The 19984-nt window shown below is 51.4% G+C and overlaps 4 protein-coding genes across 4 annotated transcripts; 3 read left to right on the top strand and 1 right to left on the bottom strand.

Moving 5' to 3' along the window:
• Positions 1–1537: 1537 nt before the first annotated feature.
• On the bottom strand, positions 1538–8259 carry Pmar_PMAR023547 (60S ribosomal subunit protein L24, putative; the record flags this gene model as incomplete). The annotated part of the gene is made up of 6 exons (XM_002785788.1): positions 1538–1704; positions 1727–1814; positions 1857–1925; positions 1973–2039; positions 8034–8119; positions 8179–8259. The coding sequence occupies 6 exons, from the start codon at positions 8257–8259 to the stop codon at positions 1538–1540; spliced, it is 558 nt and encodes a 185-aa protein (XP_002785834.1).
• Positions 2259–7703, top strand: Pmar_PMAR023548 (gag/pol/env polyprotein, putative; the record flags this gene model as incomplete). Its single annotated transcript, XM_002785789.1, has 1 exon — positions 2259–7703. One exon carries the CDS (start codon positions 2259–2261, stop codon positions 7701–7703), a length of 5445 nt encoding a protein of 1814 aa, XP_002785835.1.
• Positions 8260–8815: 556 nt separating the features above from the next.
• On the top strand, positions 8816–9661 carry Pmar_PMAR023546 (ubiquitin-conjugating enzyme, putative; the record flags this gene model as incomplete). Its single annotated transcript, XM_002785787.1, has 4 exons — positions 8816–8966; positions 9205–9338; positions 9389–9510; positions 9571–9661. 4 exons carry the CDS (start codon positions 8816–8818, stop codon positions 9659–9661), a joined length of 498 nt encoding a protein of 165 aa, XP_002785833.1.
• Positions 9662–11221: 1560 nt separating this feature from the next.
• Pmar_PMAR023545 (thioredoxin, putative) lies at positions 11222–19223 on the top strand (the record flags this gene model as incomplete). Its single annotated transcript, XM_002785786.1, has 32 exons — positions 11222–11313; positions 11362–11428; positions 11475–11549; positions 11594–11758; positions 11810–11895; positions 12293–13092; positions 13143–13252; positions 13300–13392; positions 13436–13510; positions 13554–13679; positions 13762–13869; positions 13914–13997; positions 14043–14174; positions 14225–14320; positions 14372–14509; positions 14553–14789; positions 14832–14938; positions 14987–15079; positions 15224–15337; positions 15389–15487; positions 15541–15642; positions 15684–15755; positions 15898–15966; positions 16013–16126; positions 16174–16254; positions 16454–16582; positions 16867–16956; positions 16999–17076; positions 17174–18451; positions 18663–18767; positions 18814–19029; positions 19070–19223. The coding sequence occupies 32 exons, from the start codon at positions 11222–11224 to the stop codon at positions 19221–19223; spliced, it is 5385 nt and encodes a 1794-aa protein (XP_002785832.1).
• Between the last annotated feature and the right edge of the window lie 761 nt (positions 19224–19984).

Here is a 19984-nt window from a genome sequence, read left to right as displayed (position 1 = left end):
ACAGCTAAAACGCTTGTCCATGGCGGAGCGAAGCACAAGAAATAAATTACGTGAAAAACATCACCACCTCGAATCGTACCCGGGTCAAATAACGTCGAACTTACACCGATTCCTACAGCTCCTACAGCGTCACTTAGCCAAGCAGTCTGGCAAGGAGAATCCGGCTAGCCTAGACTTTCATATTTTGGCGCAGCACATACATTTCGTGGAAACAGAGTCCTAATCCACGTTCAACGAAGGCATCGTTCTTCGACAACAACGGAATCGTGAGAACATGATTCGACATCAATTTTATCCTAGGGGATGAGGAGGTGAACGAGTATTCGAGGGAATACCCGTGATGTAGCTAGCGAGTACTATGACAACGCTACACACATCGGTTCGAAAAGTACAGTTATAATATTATAGTCGATTGGGCTGCATCATTAGAACGCTCACGAACTGTGTAGAAAGTCACGTTCTCAGTGCCTCTTACTAATCGCTGTTGGTGTATAAGGAAGATTTGACTTCAGCTTCCGTCTATGACTGTCTCTTGTGTTACAGTGGGATTATGTGACAAGCTGCGCTAAAGACAGCCTCTTCATCACGTCATTATATAAGGTCGTTTGTCTGTGTGTAGTATCGTTCGCATACTTATTCTGTTGTATCAGGTAGCACTCGTCTAGTCTGCTACTATCACTCAAAATGCATTCGGGAATACTCATCCGGTATAAGCCTTACAACCACCTAGAGCACAGTATGCGACTGTTGAGAAAGCACCTACAACTAGATTGGATTCTCATATGTCGTCGACATAATGTCGATCAAAGGAGGAGGAAGAGGAGGAGGCAGGACTTCTAAGTCGCCTCGAACAGCCTTGCCAGCGTTTCAGCGCCCCCCCCCCCAGAAACGAACCTAGGCCACAAACTGGCCTGCGATCATGCATCTAGTCTCCGCATTCAACTTTTCATTACCGCTTAACAGTTCAACTTAACTTACCGCATTTCAACCGCTGAATTCCACACCGGCAGAGTCCGCGAGCTATGCATATACGAAATAGTCATTAAAATGCAATCCTAGGGGCCCATCATCATCTTGAATGGAAATATCGACAACCTCATAGCATAGTGCAAATAGTATTACCTGTCCTCAAAAGAGCCACTCTTGTCAAGAGCCCTGAAGTGCCTCAATAATGACTTTTTTCGACACGTCTGGGATTTACTCTCCCACACATCACGAGGATAACGACTCCCTATGACCCTCTCACTTTCCCCCACGTACATATCTCGATCAATTCATCCCAAAAAATAACCATTGCCAGACCAGGCTTCCGAGCAGTCTTATTAACCCCCATATGATCGAGACCGACTCGGCAACTCCTTGCATGTCTTTTTCGTCGGCATCAACAACAACAATAATACTCCAAGCCTCGTCCAGTAGCCCAACTCAAGAGCCTCTTAGAAACCAATAGAAACCCTACAGTTGTAATATGACGTTAAGGTTGTTGTATAGTAAGTTATGACGTATCCACACGGTTTGTGGCAGGTCCCTTCACTATCTAGTCCGAATCGGAACCACCATCGGCATCCATCCTGTGGACCTTCTCGGTTTGGCTGGGCAAAGCTCCCTCCTTGCGCTTGAGCTCCTCCCGACGCTTCATCTGGTCCAGCTTGGTGATCGGCTTCTTGAGCAGCTCGCCTGAGCACAGGCGTGCCTTCATAAGCCCTGCCCCCACCAACACTACTACCCTGCTTGGCGATCTCCTTCTCAGCGAGGTGGATGCGGACCTTCCTCTGTGCGGCCAGCCTGTTCCTCTGGAACCTCTCCTTGCGTACCTGATACCGGCCTCAACTCGAGAATCAACCTGCGGAAGCTACCGTTCTAATGCGATCGACTATCTTCATGGCTCGGACCGTCTTCACCCACAAGTCACGGTCGTATTTGACCTAAACAAGTAACCACATTCATACCACACCACGGCCACATCTCCTACAGGAGTATTCCTCTTCTTCTCGAAGTCGAATGTCGAGTCGGTAGTCATCTCCTTACCATGAGCGGCCCTAAGAAAGATATATTCCCTACTTAGGAGACTGGTGCCCTTGAGCGATGTATTCTCATTTTTTTCTAGTCTGTCCCTATGTTATTCCCATAGTAGTGAGACACGCTCCATCGTGACGTGACGTAGTTTCACGCAGGAGCGCTATGCACATGCGTGCTGCGCGCTGAAGCTCATTGCTCATTAGTCGATTAACTTTCGTCTTCTTCGTCCCGACTTCCCTATGCCTCCTGCGCGTCGTGTTCCCGGGAAGTCCTCTAACTCGAACTCTAGGTCACAGGGCTCTAACAGCGCCAACAGCTCAGCTTTTGGTGGAGAACCCGGGCAAGGCAACGATGACGGTATCGCCAACACCTCCGCGGCCGCCCCTAGCGAGCAGGTTCCCCAAGAACCTCCCCTCGGTGCTGGTTTTGGAGCCCTTCAAGCTTTCCTCCAAGACCACGAGTTGGAGGAGGCCGATCTGTGGTTTCTTGAAGACAACGACCTTCCCGATCTCATACTTAGAGTTCAACTACGTCGGTACCGTACGACGAGGGTACCCCCGCCAATCGCGATGTTCGGTCAACCCGACGACACTGGCAATGCCCCAGAGAAGGTATGGCATACCCCGCCATCTGTGATGCAGCAGCACTCACTGCTGGGAACTCATTTCTCAAGCGGTACCCCGGCTCCCACTTTTGCTGGCCACGAAAATGGACCGCCGAACGCTCCCAACCTAGCAGTAGCGGCTGATCCCCGTTCGCACTCATCCGATGATGTTGTCCCCCACGGCTACCGTTCTTCGCTCGGTGATCATCTTAATGGATCTTCGTCCCCTTCTGCCACTGGCGTCGGTTCTTTGTATCGAGGTTTGAGCGCCCTATCGAAGGTGCCCTTACCCGATGGAGGAAAGTATCGTGGTCAACAAGATGCTCGTCCCATAGTTTGCCTACTTTCGGATATCTCCTCAACTGCTGCCGATTTCCACCTCAACGCTGCCGACACCTATCTGTACCTAACTCAGTGTCTCGACTCGTCTGTCTACAAGCAGCTTGGCAAGCATATCCGCCGCATCGGACTCTCGACGGGTGACTCGTTACAGAAACTCCAGGAAGCCGATCGTTTCCTACGAGCCCGATACAAGATGACCAACAACAACGGCAAGTTTGTTGCCCGTATCGATGCTTTGAAGATGGAGAAATTGGAAACTCCCACTAGCTTTGTTGACCGACTCCGTGCACTCCTCGACGAGGGACTTGACATCGGTATTCAACACACTCCTTACCAGGAGAAACAGTTGTTTATCAAAGGACTGTCACCTCATTACCGAGAACAAGCTTGTTCGGTATGGCCAAACATCAGCAATATCAACGAGCTGGCTGAACTTCTCACCGACTGGGATATTCAGAGGAAGAAGTATTCCCACTCTGTATTGGGAAACACTCTGAATACGACAGAACAAGCGATGGTGTCGTCTACTGCTGAATCTCTACCTGGGATTGCTCAGGCTGTCCACACCGATAACAACAAGATGGCCACTGTAGCGAGTAGCATACGAAAGGGTTCCTGCTATCGGTGCAATAAACCGGGTCATCGTGCAGGTGTATGTCGTTCTCAAAATGTCTACCAAATCAACAAAAGATGCAGCAAGTGTGGCGACTTCAGCCATTCGATTGCAGAATGTATGCGTACCCTTCTCACTCCGTGCCCAAGGTGTCGCAAACCTGGTCATATGGCTGGCGTATGTATCGAGTCTTTAGCCACTGGTCCGGCTCTTTCTGCAACGGCGACTACCAATGCAGAGTCAGCGGTTGAGAAACCAGCTTGTACGGAATCAGCTCTAATGGCGACGCAAGTTGATGCACCTTTTGCCTACCTGAATACCGCTGACAACTTCAACTCCGAATGTGGTACCGTTGGAGAGCCATTGGACGTTCCTATTTTTCCCCCGCTGCACCGTTACTGTCGGATTTTACCTTCTACAGATGATAATCACCGAGGTGTGCTCTGTCGTGCCCAAATCGATAACGGAGCTGGCGCGTGTTACATCGACTCTACTCTCCTTGACGATCTACGACAACGTGGTGTACCGTACGTCGAACGTCCAACCAAAAATACCTATCGTACCGTCTTCGGAAACAACGAGGCCCAGCATCACGATACCGCAGTTCTGCTGAGATTCCGTCTCTGTCCCGAGAGCGGCTCCTCTGATGTTGACACGAGCTCTCAGATCATTGAGCTTCCTTTTCTGGTGGCACGGCCGTGTACCCCGCGGTTACTCTTCGGGAGACCGGCTCTACCGTTGCTCGAGAGTACGACTCCACGTAACCGATCCCTATTCGACGAGGTCCCCAACGGTGATGGTACCACCAGATTGAAGGCCAATATTCCTATGCTCGAGAATGCGTCCGTTATGCCCCGCAGCGAGAGTTCCCGTAATCGCAGTACCACTGACCGGTATATACTCGCCGATGTCTGCGATCGGATGGTAGCGGATGGGAAACTCGCAAGAATATCTCCTGAAGAGGAACACAAGGTCATGTGCATCAACGAGCCCGTTCTGGTGGATAAACAAGAAGGCATTCGTGTTCGCCAATATCCTATACCACAATCTGATGTTAACCGGTATCGTCTGACCATCGACCTCAGGAGCGTTAACGAGCTGCAACTTCGTAATGGAGTGTGGGTTGCACCTCGCACCGTCCACTCCAAAAATACCGCTGCTCCTCAACGGCCTTACCAATTCCAAGACACAGCTGCTACGCTACTCCGTGATTTCCCCCCGTCAAGCCGTGGGTGGTTTGCTAAGATCGACTTCTCGGATGCTTTCAATAGCATAGCTATCGACTCGGTTCTCGGTGATAAGCTTTTTGGTATAAGAATCTCCGTCCCCGGCGAAAGCCATCCCCGCATCTATGCCGGGCGTTGCCTTATCCAAGGCTGGCGATGGAGCAGTTTGATATTTGCGAGAGCCGTACGTTGGGTCCTTAATAAGCTGACGATTCCTCCGGGGTGCCACATTTGTCATGTCCAAGACGATGTGATCATCGGATCCCACTCTAAGGAATTATGCCTTACCCTGCAAAGGCGCGTCATCGACCTCTTTAAACACTACGGTTTTATTGTTCGTGAGGATAAGTGTGGCGACGGACCGACTATCACCTTCTGCGGCTTGAAGGCGGATTCTCACACTATACTCCCGGCTCCGAAGCATCCGATCGACGAGAAAGCCATCGATCACTGCCTGAAAGAGCTAGACGACGTCAATCACATCAAGGACCTTCTGAGCCTACTCCGGCGTTGGGCAGGTATCTTCCAATATTGCAAACAATGGCTCCCTCCAGATGGTCAGCAAGCTCTCTCCCAGTTATATTCGATTATCAGTAAGGCCTCTCAAACGGATGCTAGTCTCGACCCACTCAGCAGCGATGCGAGGACCCCATTGAGGTCTCTAGGTCATCTCTACGTCCGAGGACTCCCAAGCCTCTATCTGTTTCGACCATGGGCAATCGCGACCCTTCTAGTCACGGATGCAAATGTCGATAATTGGGCTGGTGTTGCTATACATGTCATACAAGTACCAATCGACTTTCTCCAAAGAGCGAATCTGTCGGAATTCGGATCCAGCTTCGATGATCTGACCAAGCTCTGCCGACAAGAAAACATTGTCTTGGAACGAGATGGCTACAAGATACTGTGCCTTCCAGCTGTTTTCGACGGTGGCTCCTTTCATAGCAACTCCTTCCCTGGCTCCTCATTGGCTATGACACGGTCGTCTACTTTCCGCGAAAGGGCGGCCCAAATCCTCTTCGCTAATCGTAACTCGGGTATCTTGGCCGGTCTGGTATATGGGGTCACGGACAACGTTAATACTACTCGTGAATGGCAATCGGCCATCACTGACTTCTGTGGAGCATGGCACTCTGTCTACTCCAATTACATCTCCAACGTTGAGAAAATCTTGTGGTTGCCAAGAACTTCTTCTACGGTGGCTCTTATAGATCACTTGGCTCGTGAATGTGGCAGTCAGGTCAGCAAGGACAGTGTCACGGAGACTAAGCATGTTGATTTGCGAATCGCCACCCCCGAAGACGTTGGGGATGACGACTCTACTAGCAGCGATACCGACTCTGAAGATCACCCTCAAGCCTGGTCCAACGACGTTAAGGCCTACTTAGACTTATCTACACTCCGTACAGTCTCGTCTACCGACCCCGAGGCTCTAAACCTATGCAAGAAGCCTGGGTATTTTTGGTCCAATGGCACGCCAGGTTTACTCCTCCGACGTATACGGCATGATCTAGGGGGGCGAGTGGTCCTGCAGGTTTTCATCCCGAAGGAGTTTCGAGAGGCTCTGGTGAAAGAAGTTCACCTCGAGAGTAGCCATGGTAAATCGCCGAATGTCGCTTCACGTCTATCAAGCTTCTGTTGGTTCCCCGCTATGAAGCGTTTCGCTGCACAAGTGATCCGCCGCTGTGATTCCTGCCAACTCGTCGACCCTGACGGTCAACAGTTACCACCGCCTGGTTCTCGTAAGGTCGATGCCAAGAGTTGGTTCGAAGTTGGTATAGATTTGATAGGACCCGTAAGGGCGTCCAGCGGATCCGACTCATCCTCTATAACAGCCAGTCTTCTCACGGCAACATGCGCCTACACAAGCTTCACGGCTGTATTCCCTCTGGCTGGGTCTTTCAAGGCTCAAAACATATGCGATGGTCTATCGGTCATCTTCAACCGCTTCGGCTATCCTGTAAGACTACGATGCGATCGAGCCCAAGCTCATCTCAGTAAGTATATGACGGAGTATTGCCGCTTACATGGACTACAAATAAAATATTCTGCTTCGAGGGCCCCTTGGACACTCGGTTGGGTCGAGACTCGCCATAGGGTTATAAACTCCACGCTAGCTAGAATGCTTGAAGGATCGGGCCGTTCATGGGACGACCCTGTCGTTATCGCCATGCTGGAGAACTGCATCAACTCGTACGGCTTGGATTACGAGGGCGCTGAGAACGTTAGCCCTTACGAGCTCATGTTCGGCTTCACACCGTGCTCTGCCCTACAGGCACGGCTCCGTATCGAGCAACTCGACTCTGACTTCGATGATATCGAGACCGATGATCCGACCGAGTTGACATCTATGGCCCGCAATAGAGCCCTCCGTCTAGACAGGCTTCAACAACGATTTATCTCGATATGGCAAGACCGTCGTGAGCGTGCCTTCGAGACTGCTTTGAACAAGAGCTCCAAGCACCGCAGTGATCGTCCCATCAGCATTGGCGACAGAGTCCTAGCTTTGGGCCGTCGCGAGCATAAATGGAGTCGTCGTTTCCGTGGTCCTTTTAAGGTGACTCGTATCATTGGTAAACGTATTGCTGTACTGGTACATGAAAGTACTAACGTTGTGGAGGAACACCATATTAAAAACTTGAAGCTCTTCCGAGAAGACGACGATATTCCGGACGAGGGTGTCCTCGATGTCGATGATGATAGTCGTATGGACGGATTGGTCTCCGATGACCCTGAGGACCTGATTCACGATAAGACCGTGCCCGACGATGATTCTCGAGTTGCTCAAGATGGGAGCAACAATTTTCCACCTCAGCCGAGGCCACAGAGAGCTGCTAAGGAACGTGCTTTGCAAGCTCTGCGAGCGCATGATTGGAATGGTGATGATGACGATACGTAATTTTTCGCTTATGGGTTTTGACCATCACTCGATCAGTGTACACGCTTTTATGGGGGGCGAGGCTGAGCGATGTATTCTCATTTTTTTCTAGTCTGTCCCTATGTTATTCCCATAGTAGTGAGACACGCTCCATCGTGACGTGACGTAGTTTCACGCAGGAGCGCTATGCACATGCGTGCTGCGCGCTGAAGCTCATTGCTCATTAGTCGATTAACTTTCGTCTTCTTCGTCCCGACTTCCCTATGCCTCCTGCGCGTCGTGTTCCCGGGAAGTCCTCTAACTCGAACTCTAGGTCACAGGGCTCTAACAGCGCCAACAGCTCACCCTCACCTATACGCCTTCGTCCAGGCTGCCTTACGAGGGTTGTGCTTCCGCTTGAAGTGACGATGACACTTCGATCGACAGAAACGGAAGATCTACACAGAAGCCGTAACGCCTCGTATGACCCTTCTACTACTACTACTATTACTACTACCTTGCCGTCATTCCGTACAAACATTACCCCATGGCCAGGGTAGATGTTGCTACTGCAGTACCAACATTTCTCGATACGCATACTACTGGAATAAACAACACGCCAACTGACGATGAGCAAAGCCAATACTAGCACAGCAGTCGAGAGCGTGAAGCATTGTAAGCGACTACAGAGCGTCTGGAGCATATGACATCTACCCGGTTACATTCCACGAGGACTCGGGCGAGCGCTAGTTGTTCTAGCGGAGCGAAACGTTGAGGATTGCATCTTTTCGCCTTTTATCCTTTTTTGGTATTAGTGGACTTGTACATGCCCTTTAATCGAAACTCTATGTAATGCCTTACATTACAGCTAACGCCACGAGGAACTTCTAACGATGTGTTATTTTACGCCACCGTACACTCGAACCACTCTCGTTTCTCGCCGTTTGGGAACGATACTGCTTCTTTCCTATTGTCTACTTAGAGGAGGGTACCTGTCGAGCCTACTCCCCTTTACAGGAGTAAGCTACTCTTACTGTTCAACAAGAGCTATAGTCAGCTAGTTTCATAATTCCTGGCAACATGGACACATTTAATGGGTCTTTACCCTGGCCAGCATCCTGAGTTGGTAGTAATACACAAGTTCGTTCGGGAGTATGTCAACCGTCGCTCGTCGACGACTAATACGGGACCTGAAGAAGCTCCAACAGGACCCTCCTAGTGGGGTGAGTGCAGCACCGACTACGGATGATATCATGAGGTGGACTGCAGTCATGTTCGGGCCGGAAGATACCCCTTGGGAAGGAGGTAGGAGGGAAGGACCAGTGTTGGAGGAATATATGTTCCCTTTCCTCCTCAACCGAGCTCAGGAATTTTCTCACTAACTATAGTACGATTTACAGTTGGAGTGTTCAGAAACCAATAAGAATTTCCGAAAATTTTCTCAGAATTTCCGTATTGTCACCGACACGTGTAGTTGACCATGTGCACATTTTCTCACACTGCATAGGGCACAGTAGTTTGAGCCATTCGGTGACGTTTGAAGGTACCTTCCAACTGGAAGTCACATTCAGTGAGGAGTTCCCGACCAAACCGCCTCGGGTACGGTTCCTGAATCCAATGTTTCATCCCAACATCTACACCAACGGCGAGATATGTCTAGACATCCTGCAGAACCAGGTGATAATCTTCCGGCTGCGGTACATGCAGGCTACTGTCTTCCTCCTCAGTGGTCTCCTATATACGACATAGCAGCCATCCTAACGTCGGTTCAGTCATTGCTGTGTGATCCTAACCCCAACAGTCCAGCGAACAGCGAGGCGGCCCGACTGTGGAGCGAGAATCGGCGAGAGTAGTACTATGAGAAAACCACTACTGGAAACGACGGTTTTTCCACCTTAGTAGTGCTCAGGTATAATCTCAAGGTAGTGCAGTGTGTCGAGGATTCCTGGGCGGTCGCAGATGAGCTGACTAAGGATATGAGCGATATTGATGACGACTAATGGTTATACTATAAATGTCACAATAGCTGTATTTTTGCTTCCAAGTTCACTTGATGTGGTTGCTGATAGTTTTTCGTTGGCCTCTGGTGAAGCAGCAGTGTTCATTGCCAGTGAATTGTTCATGCCTTTGTTTATGGATGTTCATGGCCTCTCGTCGCCTGTGAGTGCTCAGCAATGCAGAGCTGAGCTCAGATGCTGAGTCAGCATCCCAGCTAACGATCGTGCGGGATTCCGAAAAGCATCCATATTCACCAGTTGTTCATTTGGAACGCCTAGTGGGTTACTTCTTTAGTCGCATTTGGACCAGTTTTTTCGTTGGCCTCATCGGGAAGGGATGGCTCCGTTGACCACAAATCGCCTCGAAAGCGACAAGATGGAATTTATTTGATGAAGACGACCCAGGTTCGAACCCCGGCTCAGGTATATATCGACCCTCAGAGCTGATTTTCAGTGAAGGTCTTCTGATAAAACCGCGAATATTTCAAAATCTGTCAACGGAGCCACCTTCCATCGATGAGGCCTACACAATACAGGTTGCTCTTTCCCATGATCACTTCAGCATTTTCCTGTTCCTGCAAGATACGTCTAGCCCGGTGACACTCCGTCGTACCAAAATTCACCCGAAAAACTGTACATATTCATCTACATGAACTAGTTTTAAGGAAATTCGCTTATATTTTCGCGCGATAGTGTCTTGTGGATAACAGCACAAGTCGATCGGAGGCTCCGTGCTGATCTCGCAGTTGGTGGTAGTCTTTGGCCATAGGCGTTGCAACTCGCAGTTGGTTTTGTCTTTGATGGTGTTTCTCTCGATTTCTTCTATTTCTGTGTTTTGTCAATACCTGGTTGAGAGTTATCGGATCGAAGGCGTTGATGATAAGTGGATCGCAACACACGAGGGATGCCCCGCAGTCATATAAATGTGATGATGCTCTTCAAACTCCCTGTAGTCCGACTTCGTCTGGCTCTCGGTGAGGTTCAATGGAGAGAGAGGTGTTGGTTGTTGATCAAGATGAGACTCGACCGTTTTCCAGGCACTGGCAGGTAGCCTGCTATGGCTGAGGTGAATTTTCTCTAGGGTGCATACTTTGTAGGAACAATGGTTCGTGTTTTGGTTCATAGTGGATTGCCGATCAGCTTGCTCTGGGGTCAGCCTATTCGAGAGGGAATGGGAGCAGTCACTACCGATGTAAAGATGATGAACCTTGAAGGTGCTATATCCATGACCATCGGTGTGTTACTGGCATCCATACGTTGGTGTCTGCTTATGAGCAACGAGTCGAGTTTGAGAGTATTCAGGAAGCGTCGTTCCCGATACGTGCTATCTCTCTATCAATTCGACGATGCCATCCACGGGAAGTTTTGGGGCATTTTCGACTATCTACTGTGTCACAGTGTATCGATCTTGGCCGGAGCGCAGGATGAGTCGAATCATACGACTGATCATGCACTCGAGCCATGGTCGTTGACGTTAGACTCGAATGGTATAGATCGTCCTGCAATAATTGATAACCACCAACGTAGAGTTTCCTCCTCGTGCTTGTTGTTTCATCGCCGTTGATGTCTGCCCTCATCGGAAACACTCTACTCACCCAAGACGGCACCGAAGTGAAGGCTGACGATGTGCTCGCTGGGAACGAGAAGATTGCCTTGTACACCGTGCGTTGTTGTTGTGGGATTCTCAGCGGTCTGAGGTTCAGGTACTTCTCGGCTCACTGGTGCCCTCCTTGTCGGAAGTTCACTCCTGTACTAAAGGAGTTCTACGAGGTTTGTGGCCCTTGTAGTTCGCCAGCTCCAAAGGGCATTGTGTTAGGAAGTGAAGGAAGAGGAGGGCGAGGACAAGTTGGAGATCATATTCATATCTAGTGACAACTCCGAGGAGGAACAGGTAGGTGGCCAACACTATGCTGGTATCTTCTTTATAGTGCGCAGGTGGAGTACCACAAGGAGGACCATGGGGGCTGGCTCAGAGTGCCATACAGTGACGTTGAGACCAGAGATGCTCTTAAGAAGGAATTTGGTGTGTGTGCGGGGATCGAGAAGGAGAATCTGGGCATCATCAATGACGACCATAAATCGGGCATACCTTGCCTTCTTGTGGGACGACACGCCATCTGAGTTGCTGTTGTTGACGGTGATTGGGCGCAGATATTGGACGAGGACAAGCGGAGTGTGAAGGTCTTCGATGGCGTGAATGACGTCAAGACGATGGGCCCAGTAGCCGTCGATATGAAGTGGTGATAACACCTCCTTTGCAGTTGCATGTAGCCGGTTTAATACCACCAGACTAGTCACTATGTGTTCTTGTTGTTGTTGTCATAGGGGGAGTAGCATGAGTAGTAGTTGCCACACATGGTCCTCATGTATAATGTCATTTGAGTTATCGGTCTCCACCTCCTCGTTCACGGTCTCATCATCAACAGCAGCAGGTGGAGCTCTGCCGCGTGTGGTAGCTGCCGTACCAAAGGAGTGTGAGGGCATACGAGTCGATGGAGATAAGATCCATTATAGAGGCCTGAGGTACATGAGGCACAGTCGGCTCTCTCAATAGACTCGCGTCTCGGGGTATGAATGAGCTCCGCTCGGCGGCTTGTCTCGCTGTTGTCGTTTGCCGTACCACGTCTGTGGCAGTTACCCCTTCCATGCAGTTATCGAGGATCCCGAGACGTCCTCTCCTGGAGACCTCTATGAGCGGACATTCGCAGACCTGGTCACAGCAGCAGCTGGGGCTAGACGAGGGGCCCTACTCCTTGTCATCGGCTCTACCACGCTGGGAAGGAGACTATTGGACCAACTTGGGGCTCAGGCCCTCGAACAGAGCAGGTCAAAGCAGGTCTCCGTGGAAGTATACGAGACGGCTCGAGACGGAACCACCGCGGGCCAGCTCGTGGAGAAGACCATCTGTGAGAGCCCCGAGGACGTCCTCACTTGCATGTCTCTGGGACGGAGCTTGATCTCGTCGCCGTACAGCGACCTCTGTAGCGTCATCACATTCCACGGCGGTTCGGCTACGGTCATCAACTCATCGTGTCAATCTCTCGGCTCGTTTATATTCCCTTCCTTGATCCGTACCATACCTTCCATAACTCACACATGCTTGCTCCTCTGCTTGCCCACCATCGTGTCACACCCCGAAGGGCTCGAGAGAGATCTCAGAAGAGCACTGGCTCTGGTCGGGAGACGGCCGTTGGATGCCGATCAGGAGCTGGAGGCTCTTATAGTCGCCTGGGAAACCAAATATGGTCTGGACCGGGGAGAGGAGGCTGGCAGAGTTGGAAGGCTGCGAGCTGTTGAAGAGAAGCTCAGTGATGAAATTGATGAGATAACGGAGCAGTGTGAGAGGCACCGTAGGAGGGCCAGCGTCCTTAGCGACCGACTCAGCGAAGTAGCACAGTTCGGTGTGCTCTCTGGTGGGAGGGACAAGGATGAAGGTGAGCACTGCCTGAGTCCTGCTGGAGATTCGGTAGGCTTCCAACTGCAGTCACAAGACAGGAGTTGGCCGAGAGCCGACAGGCCCGCAAGGAGTTGGCGGCCAAGTTGGACGAGCTGGAGGGGATCAAGACCGAGATAGAGGCTGACAGGGACCGTCTGGTATCGGCCAGGGTTTCTGGTCCCTCAGTGGGAGTTAGTTATGTCAGGCGGTTGAGGCAGGGGCACAGAGACGTGCCAGTGACAAGCTGAGGGAGGAAGTCACCAAGTGGCGGCGTTCGTTGGAAGCCATGCAGCAGCAAGTCGGTGGTCCAAGCCGTGCCCTCCCATAAAGAGTGCTTTCAGATGGCCATGGACACAGGGGCTCGAGCAGCTGAGGAGACCAAGCTCATAGAGGAGCTCGAGAAGGCGAGGGGACAGGTAGGTCAATGCTTCCTCACCTTCCCGACGGTCAGAGTATCAGACTGCCAAGGCCGAGTCAGCCCTAGAGGAGGCCAAAAAAGCGCATCGCTCCGCCGTAGACCAAGCCGAGGCCCTCAAAGTAGATCTGAGCACCAGTAGAGGGCGCGTGATGGACCTCGAGAGCCAGGTGAGAGCTTTCACGAACGGTACGCTAGTTTCTACTCTCTGCCATTACTTCGTCGTCAAGCTATGAGGCTTTTCCTCCTCAGCTATCGAAACAGTCCTGTAGCTTCCAGAAGACCATCGAGGGTATTCGCCGAGAGCACGAGCTGGTCAGGACTGAACTAGAGGCTGAGATCCAGTTGTTGAGGCGTGAGGTAAGTCGCTGCGTCCCGGCACAAGGGACAACATGCTCATACAGGTAGATGAACACAACAGGAGCTTAGTAGCAGCTGCGGACAAGGCAAGTCAGTTGGAGGGCACGGTCCGACGGCTACGAGAGGAGGTGTTGGGATGATCAGTTGCTCCTTCGGGCAGGTGGTGGTGTCAGGGCTCCAATATAGTTGAGGAAAACAACCAGTATCGCCTCCGAGTGGACGGGCTTGTCCAGCGAGTTGCCGAGCTCACCCAGCTTTGGCAGGAATCAGAGGCCTTGAGGGAGGATGAGGGCCAGCGGCTGAGGGTGAGGGGAGGGGGGCAGGGGAGTAGCAAAGGGGCATGCGGATCGGTCAGGCCGCGCTGAGGTTAGCGGATGAGAAGTCCCACGACCTTGACGTGGTCACTGCTGAGGTCATAGCCCTTCGTAGTGAGAAGAACTCTCTTGTGGAGGTAGTGGGCATCAGTGACACTCTGTCTTGGCCCTCTGCTTGCATACTCTAGGAGCTCTCACGCTTGCATACTGCGGAGGAGGCCTCAGCGGATGCTGACTTGTCGTCTAAGGGGGCCCTGGCTCTAGCAAGGACGGAGGGAATACCAATGACGAGTTTATCGTGGGCTAGTCGAGATATCACTATGGAGGTGGGGGTAGTGCCCACCAACAGTTGAGGACCATCACGCTCAGCTCGAAGAGGCTCACCATAGGATGAAGGCGGAGATCGTCGAGTTGACTGAGGCCCTAGCAGTCGCTGAAAGGGCCGCTCTCGAGGCACAAGAACAACAGGCCTTGTCTTGTCGACTGCCCTTGGTGCAGCGAGAGTTGCTAGATAGAAGGACCAATTGGTGCCAGACGGACATTGCTGGCTGCAAGCTGAGGCTGCCGGAGCCCTCCAAGAGCTTCGATGATTTCATCAGCCAACAGGTCTGGGTTCTGCACTCAGCCTTCCTAATCTATCTGATGCAGGTTGTCGCTGCAGCGAGTTTCGTAGAGAAAGAGCTCCTGGGTAGAATCCACTCCCTCGAGACTGCTTCTGAACGGGCCCACATGAGTGGCGAGGACTATAAGGAGAGGTGGTTGCATGTATTGGGAGGGGCATGAGTAGAAGCGCTAAGTCTCAGGGCTCGTCGTGCTGAAGCATCTCGAGTGGAGCTCCTAGGGAACCTAGCGCAGGCAGATGAGAAGGCAGGGCAGCTGCAACGAGAGAAGGAGGAGTAAGGCGTCATCACAGGTCCTCATTATCTATCTAGTGCACCATGCATTATTCGTTTGATCTAGCGTTCCTGTTGATCGCTGTTCGAATTCGCTCCATTTGAAAGTGGACATGATTGTCGAACATTTACTGGGTGAGTGCTCAGGAGTGTATATAAGTTGGCTCTCGTCGAGGAGGATAACAAGAAACTCCGCGATGAAGTGTTCGCTGTGATCGAACGTCTGAAGACTACTGAGGAGCTCCACAAGGAGGAACTGGCGTATGGCGGGCAGATGGTGCGTCCTCCTCCTACTGGATAGAAGTCGCCCAGGTACTTGACTGAACACGACTCCAAGGCGTTGAGGGGCATCATTGCATCGAGAGAAGGCCGACTATTGGAAATGGAAACCACCCGGCTAGAGGCAGCAGCGTGGGGATACTATCTGTCGGCTTTGAAGTCGAACTAGGGCTTTTATTACTCAGTAACGCTGCTGCTGTCCGTGAACGGGACTCAGTGGTGGGAGTACTACGAGAGGAATGCGACAGGCTGAAGGGCGAAGTACAGGACTTACGCTCTGATAATATGTAGCTACTCTCGAGTGCTCCCCCGAGATCACCTTCGGCAGATCCCTGACCGCTCAGCTCGAGAAAGTCTCCAGCAGTTTGCATCGTTCGGAGCACGAGAGCAGACAAAACTTGTAAGGGCTCGTCGCTGATATTCATCTATTAATCTGTCGTTGTGACAACCATTCACTGTGACCTACTGACAATAGCCTACTGTGAGTATTATTCGGACCTCCGGAAGTAGGATGAGGTATTGAGCGGAATTCGGTTGCTCAGGACTCAGCAAATAAGTGGCTACGAAGAGGTTATCGCCTCGTTGAGAGCTCGCTGCGAAGAGTTGCAGAAGTGAGCGGATTGTCGACCTCCGTCAACGTAACGGTCTTCTACGTAGAGGCTCTGATGAGCGTATACGAGGAGAAGTGAGTAGCATGCAAGATGAGCTGACTTCGATGCGACAAGAGTTGTTGGAGTCCTCAAGGCTGTTGGCGGAGCAAATCTCCCGGAGGTGGGCGTTGAGCTGATGCACTGTGATGGTGACACTGTCGTCTCTAGTGCTCTGCTAACGGGTGGCTATGAAGTCGTCATTGCTGAACTGAGGGCCCGCTGTGGGGAGCTGGAGGCTCTAGTGGAGAGGTGAGCAACAGGGAAGGGGTATTCACTAGGAATAGCCCCATCATGCTGCCCATGTTTGTTCCCAGAAGTTTCACTTCGTTTGATTTGACATTGGAGTGGTATGAAGATCGAATAATTATCCCGTTTCAACGCTAATATGTTTCCCATAAGGTTGACTGACAGCAGTATAGTCGATTGATCTTCCACGTTTTCTCTACAGAGGGCAAGCGGCGCGTTTCGAGGAACTTCGAGGAGCTGTCAACGATAGTAGCAATGTGGTGATCGCTGACTCCAGCAAGGCAGAGATGACTAAAACGTCAGGGATGCTCCCTGAGGGAACGACGAACATGTGGGTGTTCACATCTCTAGAAAGACGACGAATCTCTCTGTGCGGAAGCACGCCCCCGTAGCGCACGTTTTAGAGCTACTGTAACACGTGTTGTGGAGAACGGCCTCGCGACGTCGCAAGTTCAATCCCCGGTCGGGTCGTCGATCCTGGGAAGCGTCATCGAAGAGATCCCACCATGCGGGTGGTATACCTCATCTGGCGATCCCTACGGCTTCTCTCTGACTAAGCCCTCTTCGACGCTCTCCGTATCTTCAATGTTTGTTTGATTCCTGGACTGTATTCAGGCCCATTTCATCAGCTAAGGAATCGTTGGCTTTCGTTGAGTTGCAGACCCACCGAGCCGAAGGGCTGTCTATGGCGTTGGAGGATATCAAGTGGTCTTGCTAACCTCTGACGGTTATTATAGTTACTATCAGGTCACGTGAGCAACCACCTCCTCTTGAATATTCTCACCGTGGAGGAGACCTCGAACTTGCTATTCAAAAGTCAACAAAGTGGGTATGCTGTTGTTACTATCAAGTTGAATGTTCCCTGTGAGTTTTATCGTCTTGGGTACCGACACGTTTCATAGTGACGAACTCTGCATGTCAGGTTGGAGGCCGAATTGCAGTGCGCTAGAAACGACTTGAATGCGGCGCGTATGCTCGCTGAGCAACAGGCTGACGAGATCTCTGAGATTGGAAAAATGCGAGACCAAGGGGATCGAGAATCGTTCGAACGACTTAGCACGTTACGTGAGGACTTCAGCGGTCTGGAGATGCAAATGAGGACTAAAGTGCAGCTTCTCCTCGCGGACCTCGGCAGTTCTCTTGGGGTTCCAATCGATGACAAGAGGCCGTTCTACTCCCTGTCAAATGCAGCTGAGCTGGGTCATGCTTTGAAGGGAGCTGCTGAGGGTTTGCAACGCGATCAGAAGCTCTCCCAACAGCGTTGTGAAGATTTGCAACGACAGTTGGAGCGTGCCAATTCGGCGCTTGAACAAGCACGGGAATCTGCAGGAGGGTTGTTGGAAGAATTTAGATCCATTTTGAAGGCGATGAGCTTCCCTGTGGGAGATAGTTGGGGTGCTGACTCCCCGGGGCCTGTCGTTGACAAGGTGCGCAGACTGAGGGATGCGGCAAACGAATCTCGATCACGTGTGGAGGAATTAGAAAGAGATTGTAAACGTCTTCGGGGAGAAGTTGAAAACTCTAGTGCTGAGCTGCGTTCGCGAGAGGAAGAGATCAGCGTGTTACGTCATAAACTGGAGGCGACTGAGGAAGCTAGAGCGGAGCTGGAAGGGAGGTTGACGGTCATGTGTGATGAAGTTGCCACGAGCAGCGATATAGCGCAGTCGGCTCGGATGGAGGTCGCCTCGAGAGTAGCTGAGGTAGAGCTGCTCACAAGGGAGAACAAGGAGTTGCTGGAGGAGATGTGCCAAGTTCGGGAGAGGTCGTCGATGATGGTTAAGGAGTTGGAGGGACGATTTCGAGAGGCGGCATCCATGACCTTAAACGATGCGCTTGGCAATCTCAAGGCGCTTGAGGATGAGCACTCATCAGGTGTCATAGGAACGCAACAGTGTTGGCGAGAAAGGTGTGGTATGCTGATAGAAGACGCTCGAGCTGTCTGTCACTCCCTGGAGCTGCGAGGGCGGACTGCGGAGGAATCAGCTGAATGGGCCGGCGTCCTTCTTGAGGCAGCACGTGAGCATTCTGATGCTGTGTCGAGTGAACTACACGATGTGAAGGAGGGGGTGGAGGATCTCCGGGAGGAGCTGGAGAGAGCTCAAGATTTGATGGTGGTCGAACAAGGCAGACATCGACAGGAGCTGATGTCGCTCCGGACTCGGCTGGTGGACTCGGGAGGAGATTACACCACACGAGAGAGGTGCGCTATTGTTGGATTGTACGTGTTGGCTTCTCTCAGCTGAGCTCAGGAGTTTCCCCACTTACTACAGAACTTTGCATAGAATTCGGATGCACAGAAACCAATAAGCGTTTCCTAAAATTAGCCCGGAATTTTCACGTTGTGATCAGCACATCAGGTTAATTCAGTGAGAATCGATGATGTTGACTGTCGAGTCCCTTGCTTCCCTCAGGTTGAGCATGCGCCTAGCTGATGCCCAGTCTTCACTCGGAGCGGCAGAAGAGTGCCGTATAGGGTTTAGGCGTCTCTTGGCAGATCTCGAGCATGTGACACCAAGGTGGGATGGCGGGATGATGCATCTCCACAAGGAAGAGGAGTGTTAGGTGGCTAAAGTCCCTCGAGGAGTTCGAACGAGCATCGATGCGCGCCGCTGATTATGAGTCTCGCCAAGAACCGAACTCCTTTGCTTTTGCGACGAGTGGTAGTCTGAGGAGGAGCATCGTCGAACCACGAGAAATGGGTGCGATATCGGAGCTCATCACTTCATCGAGGAGAGAAGTCAGCAAGTTCTGTGAGGTCACTAAAGAGGGTCTCGGCAGGTAAGGAGGCTCTCGAACTGTCTCGTAGGTTTTTTGTCAGGTTTAATGAGCGGAGACAAGAGACCCTGCGGTCCCTCGAGCGTGCCAGTATGGCCAACGAGGATCTTATATCGAGAGGTTGGATGGCTCTTGTTGACGTGAATGCTGTGAAGGTGGGATGCGTCTTCTTTGGAGGCTCTCGAATTGCCGCTTGAGGTTCGCGCCGAGCATCAGCGGAGTGCCTTGCGGAAATACGCGAAGAACATTTGCGACAAAGTGGTGGAGGTGTGGTATAAACACGATAGAGTGACTGAGCGTCTACGAATCGCAGAGGCCTCACGAGACGAGCTGCAACAGAAGTATCATCAAGCGAAACAACAGGTGATGGCGTTCAGCAACATATTCAGGAACTGTCACGTTTTCCCCTCAGCTCCTACGTCTAAGGGCATAACGCTGTACTCAAACCTATATTATTGTCAATGCATGAACGTAGCACCGTTTTCCCATGTCCGCGTAGTCGGCAAAGTTTCATTCACTTGAGGATTTTTTCGTTCACCATGAGATCACCGAAAACGTATTCCCTAGTTCACTGGGCATGGACGTATGCGTATACTCAGTCGGGATATTCGGGTGGTTGAAACAAGCTCTTCTGCGTGAGAGACACTTCTTTTGAAGAGGAGCTCTACGACGAGCTGATCCGGGGGCCCCCGAATTCCCAGACTCGTGAAATTCGAAACCGATGTCCGTCGACAAAGCGTGAGCCATTTTAAGGAATGCTATGTACACCAACATTACGTCAGAGATCTTATCGGTATTTTGGGAGTATCTGGTACGAACATGAGGTTTCGATGAGGAGATATCTCATAGGACGTTGCCGTCCAAGGCAAAAAACCTCTCACTATAATCACAGAAACGAGGAAACGCCACTGGGAATCTTCCCGTGCATTTAATAACGGATAATTAGGGACACTGATCA

This window comes from Perkinsus marinus, assembly GCF_000006405.1.
Source record: "Perkinsus marinus ATCC 50983 genomic scaffold scf_1104296931952, whole genome shotgun sequence".
NCBI lineage: Eukaryota > Perkinsozoa > Perkinsida > Perkinsidae > Perkinsus > Perkinsus marinus.
The sequence above is the reverse complement of the archived record's forward strand: the minus strand, read 5'-3'. Positions and strand labels throughout refer to the sequence as shown.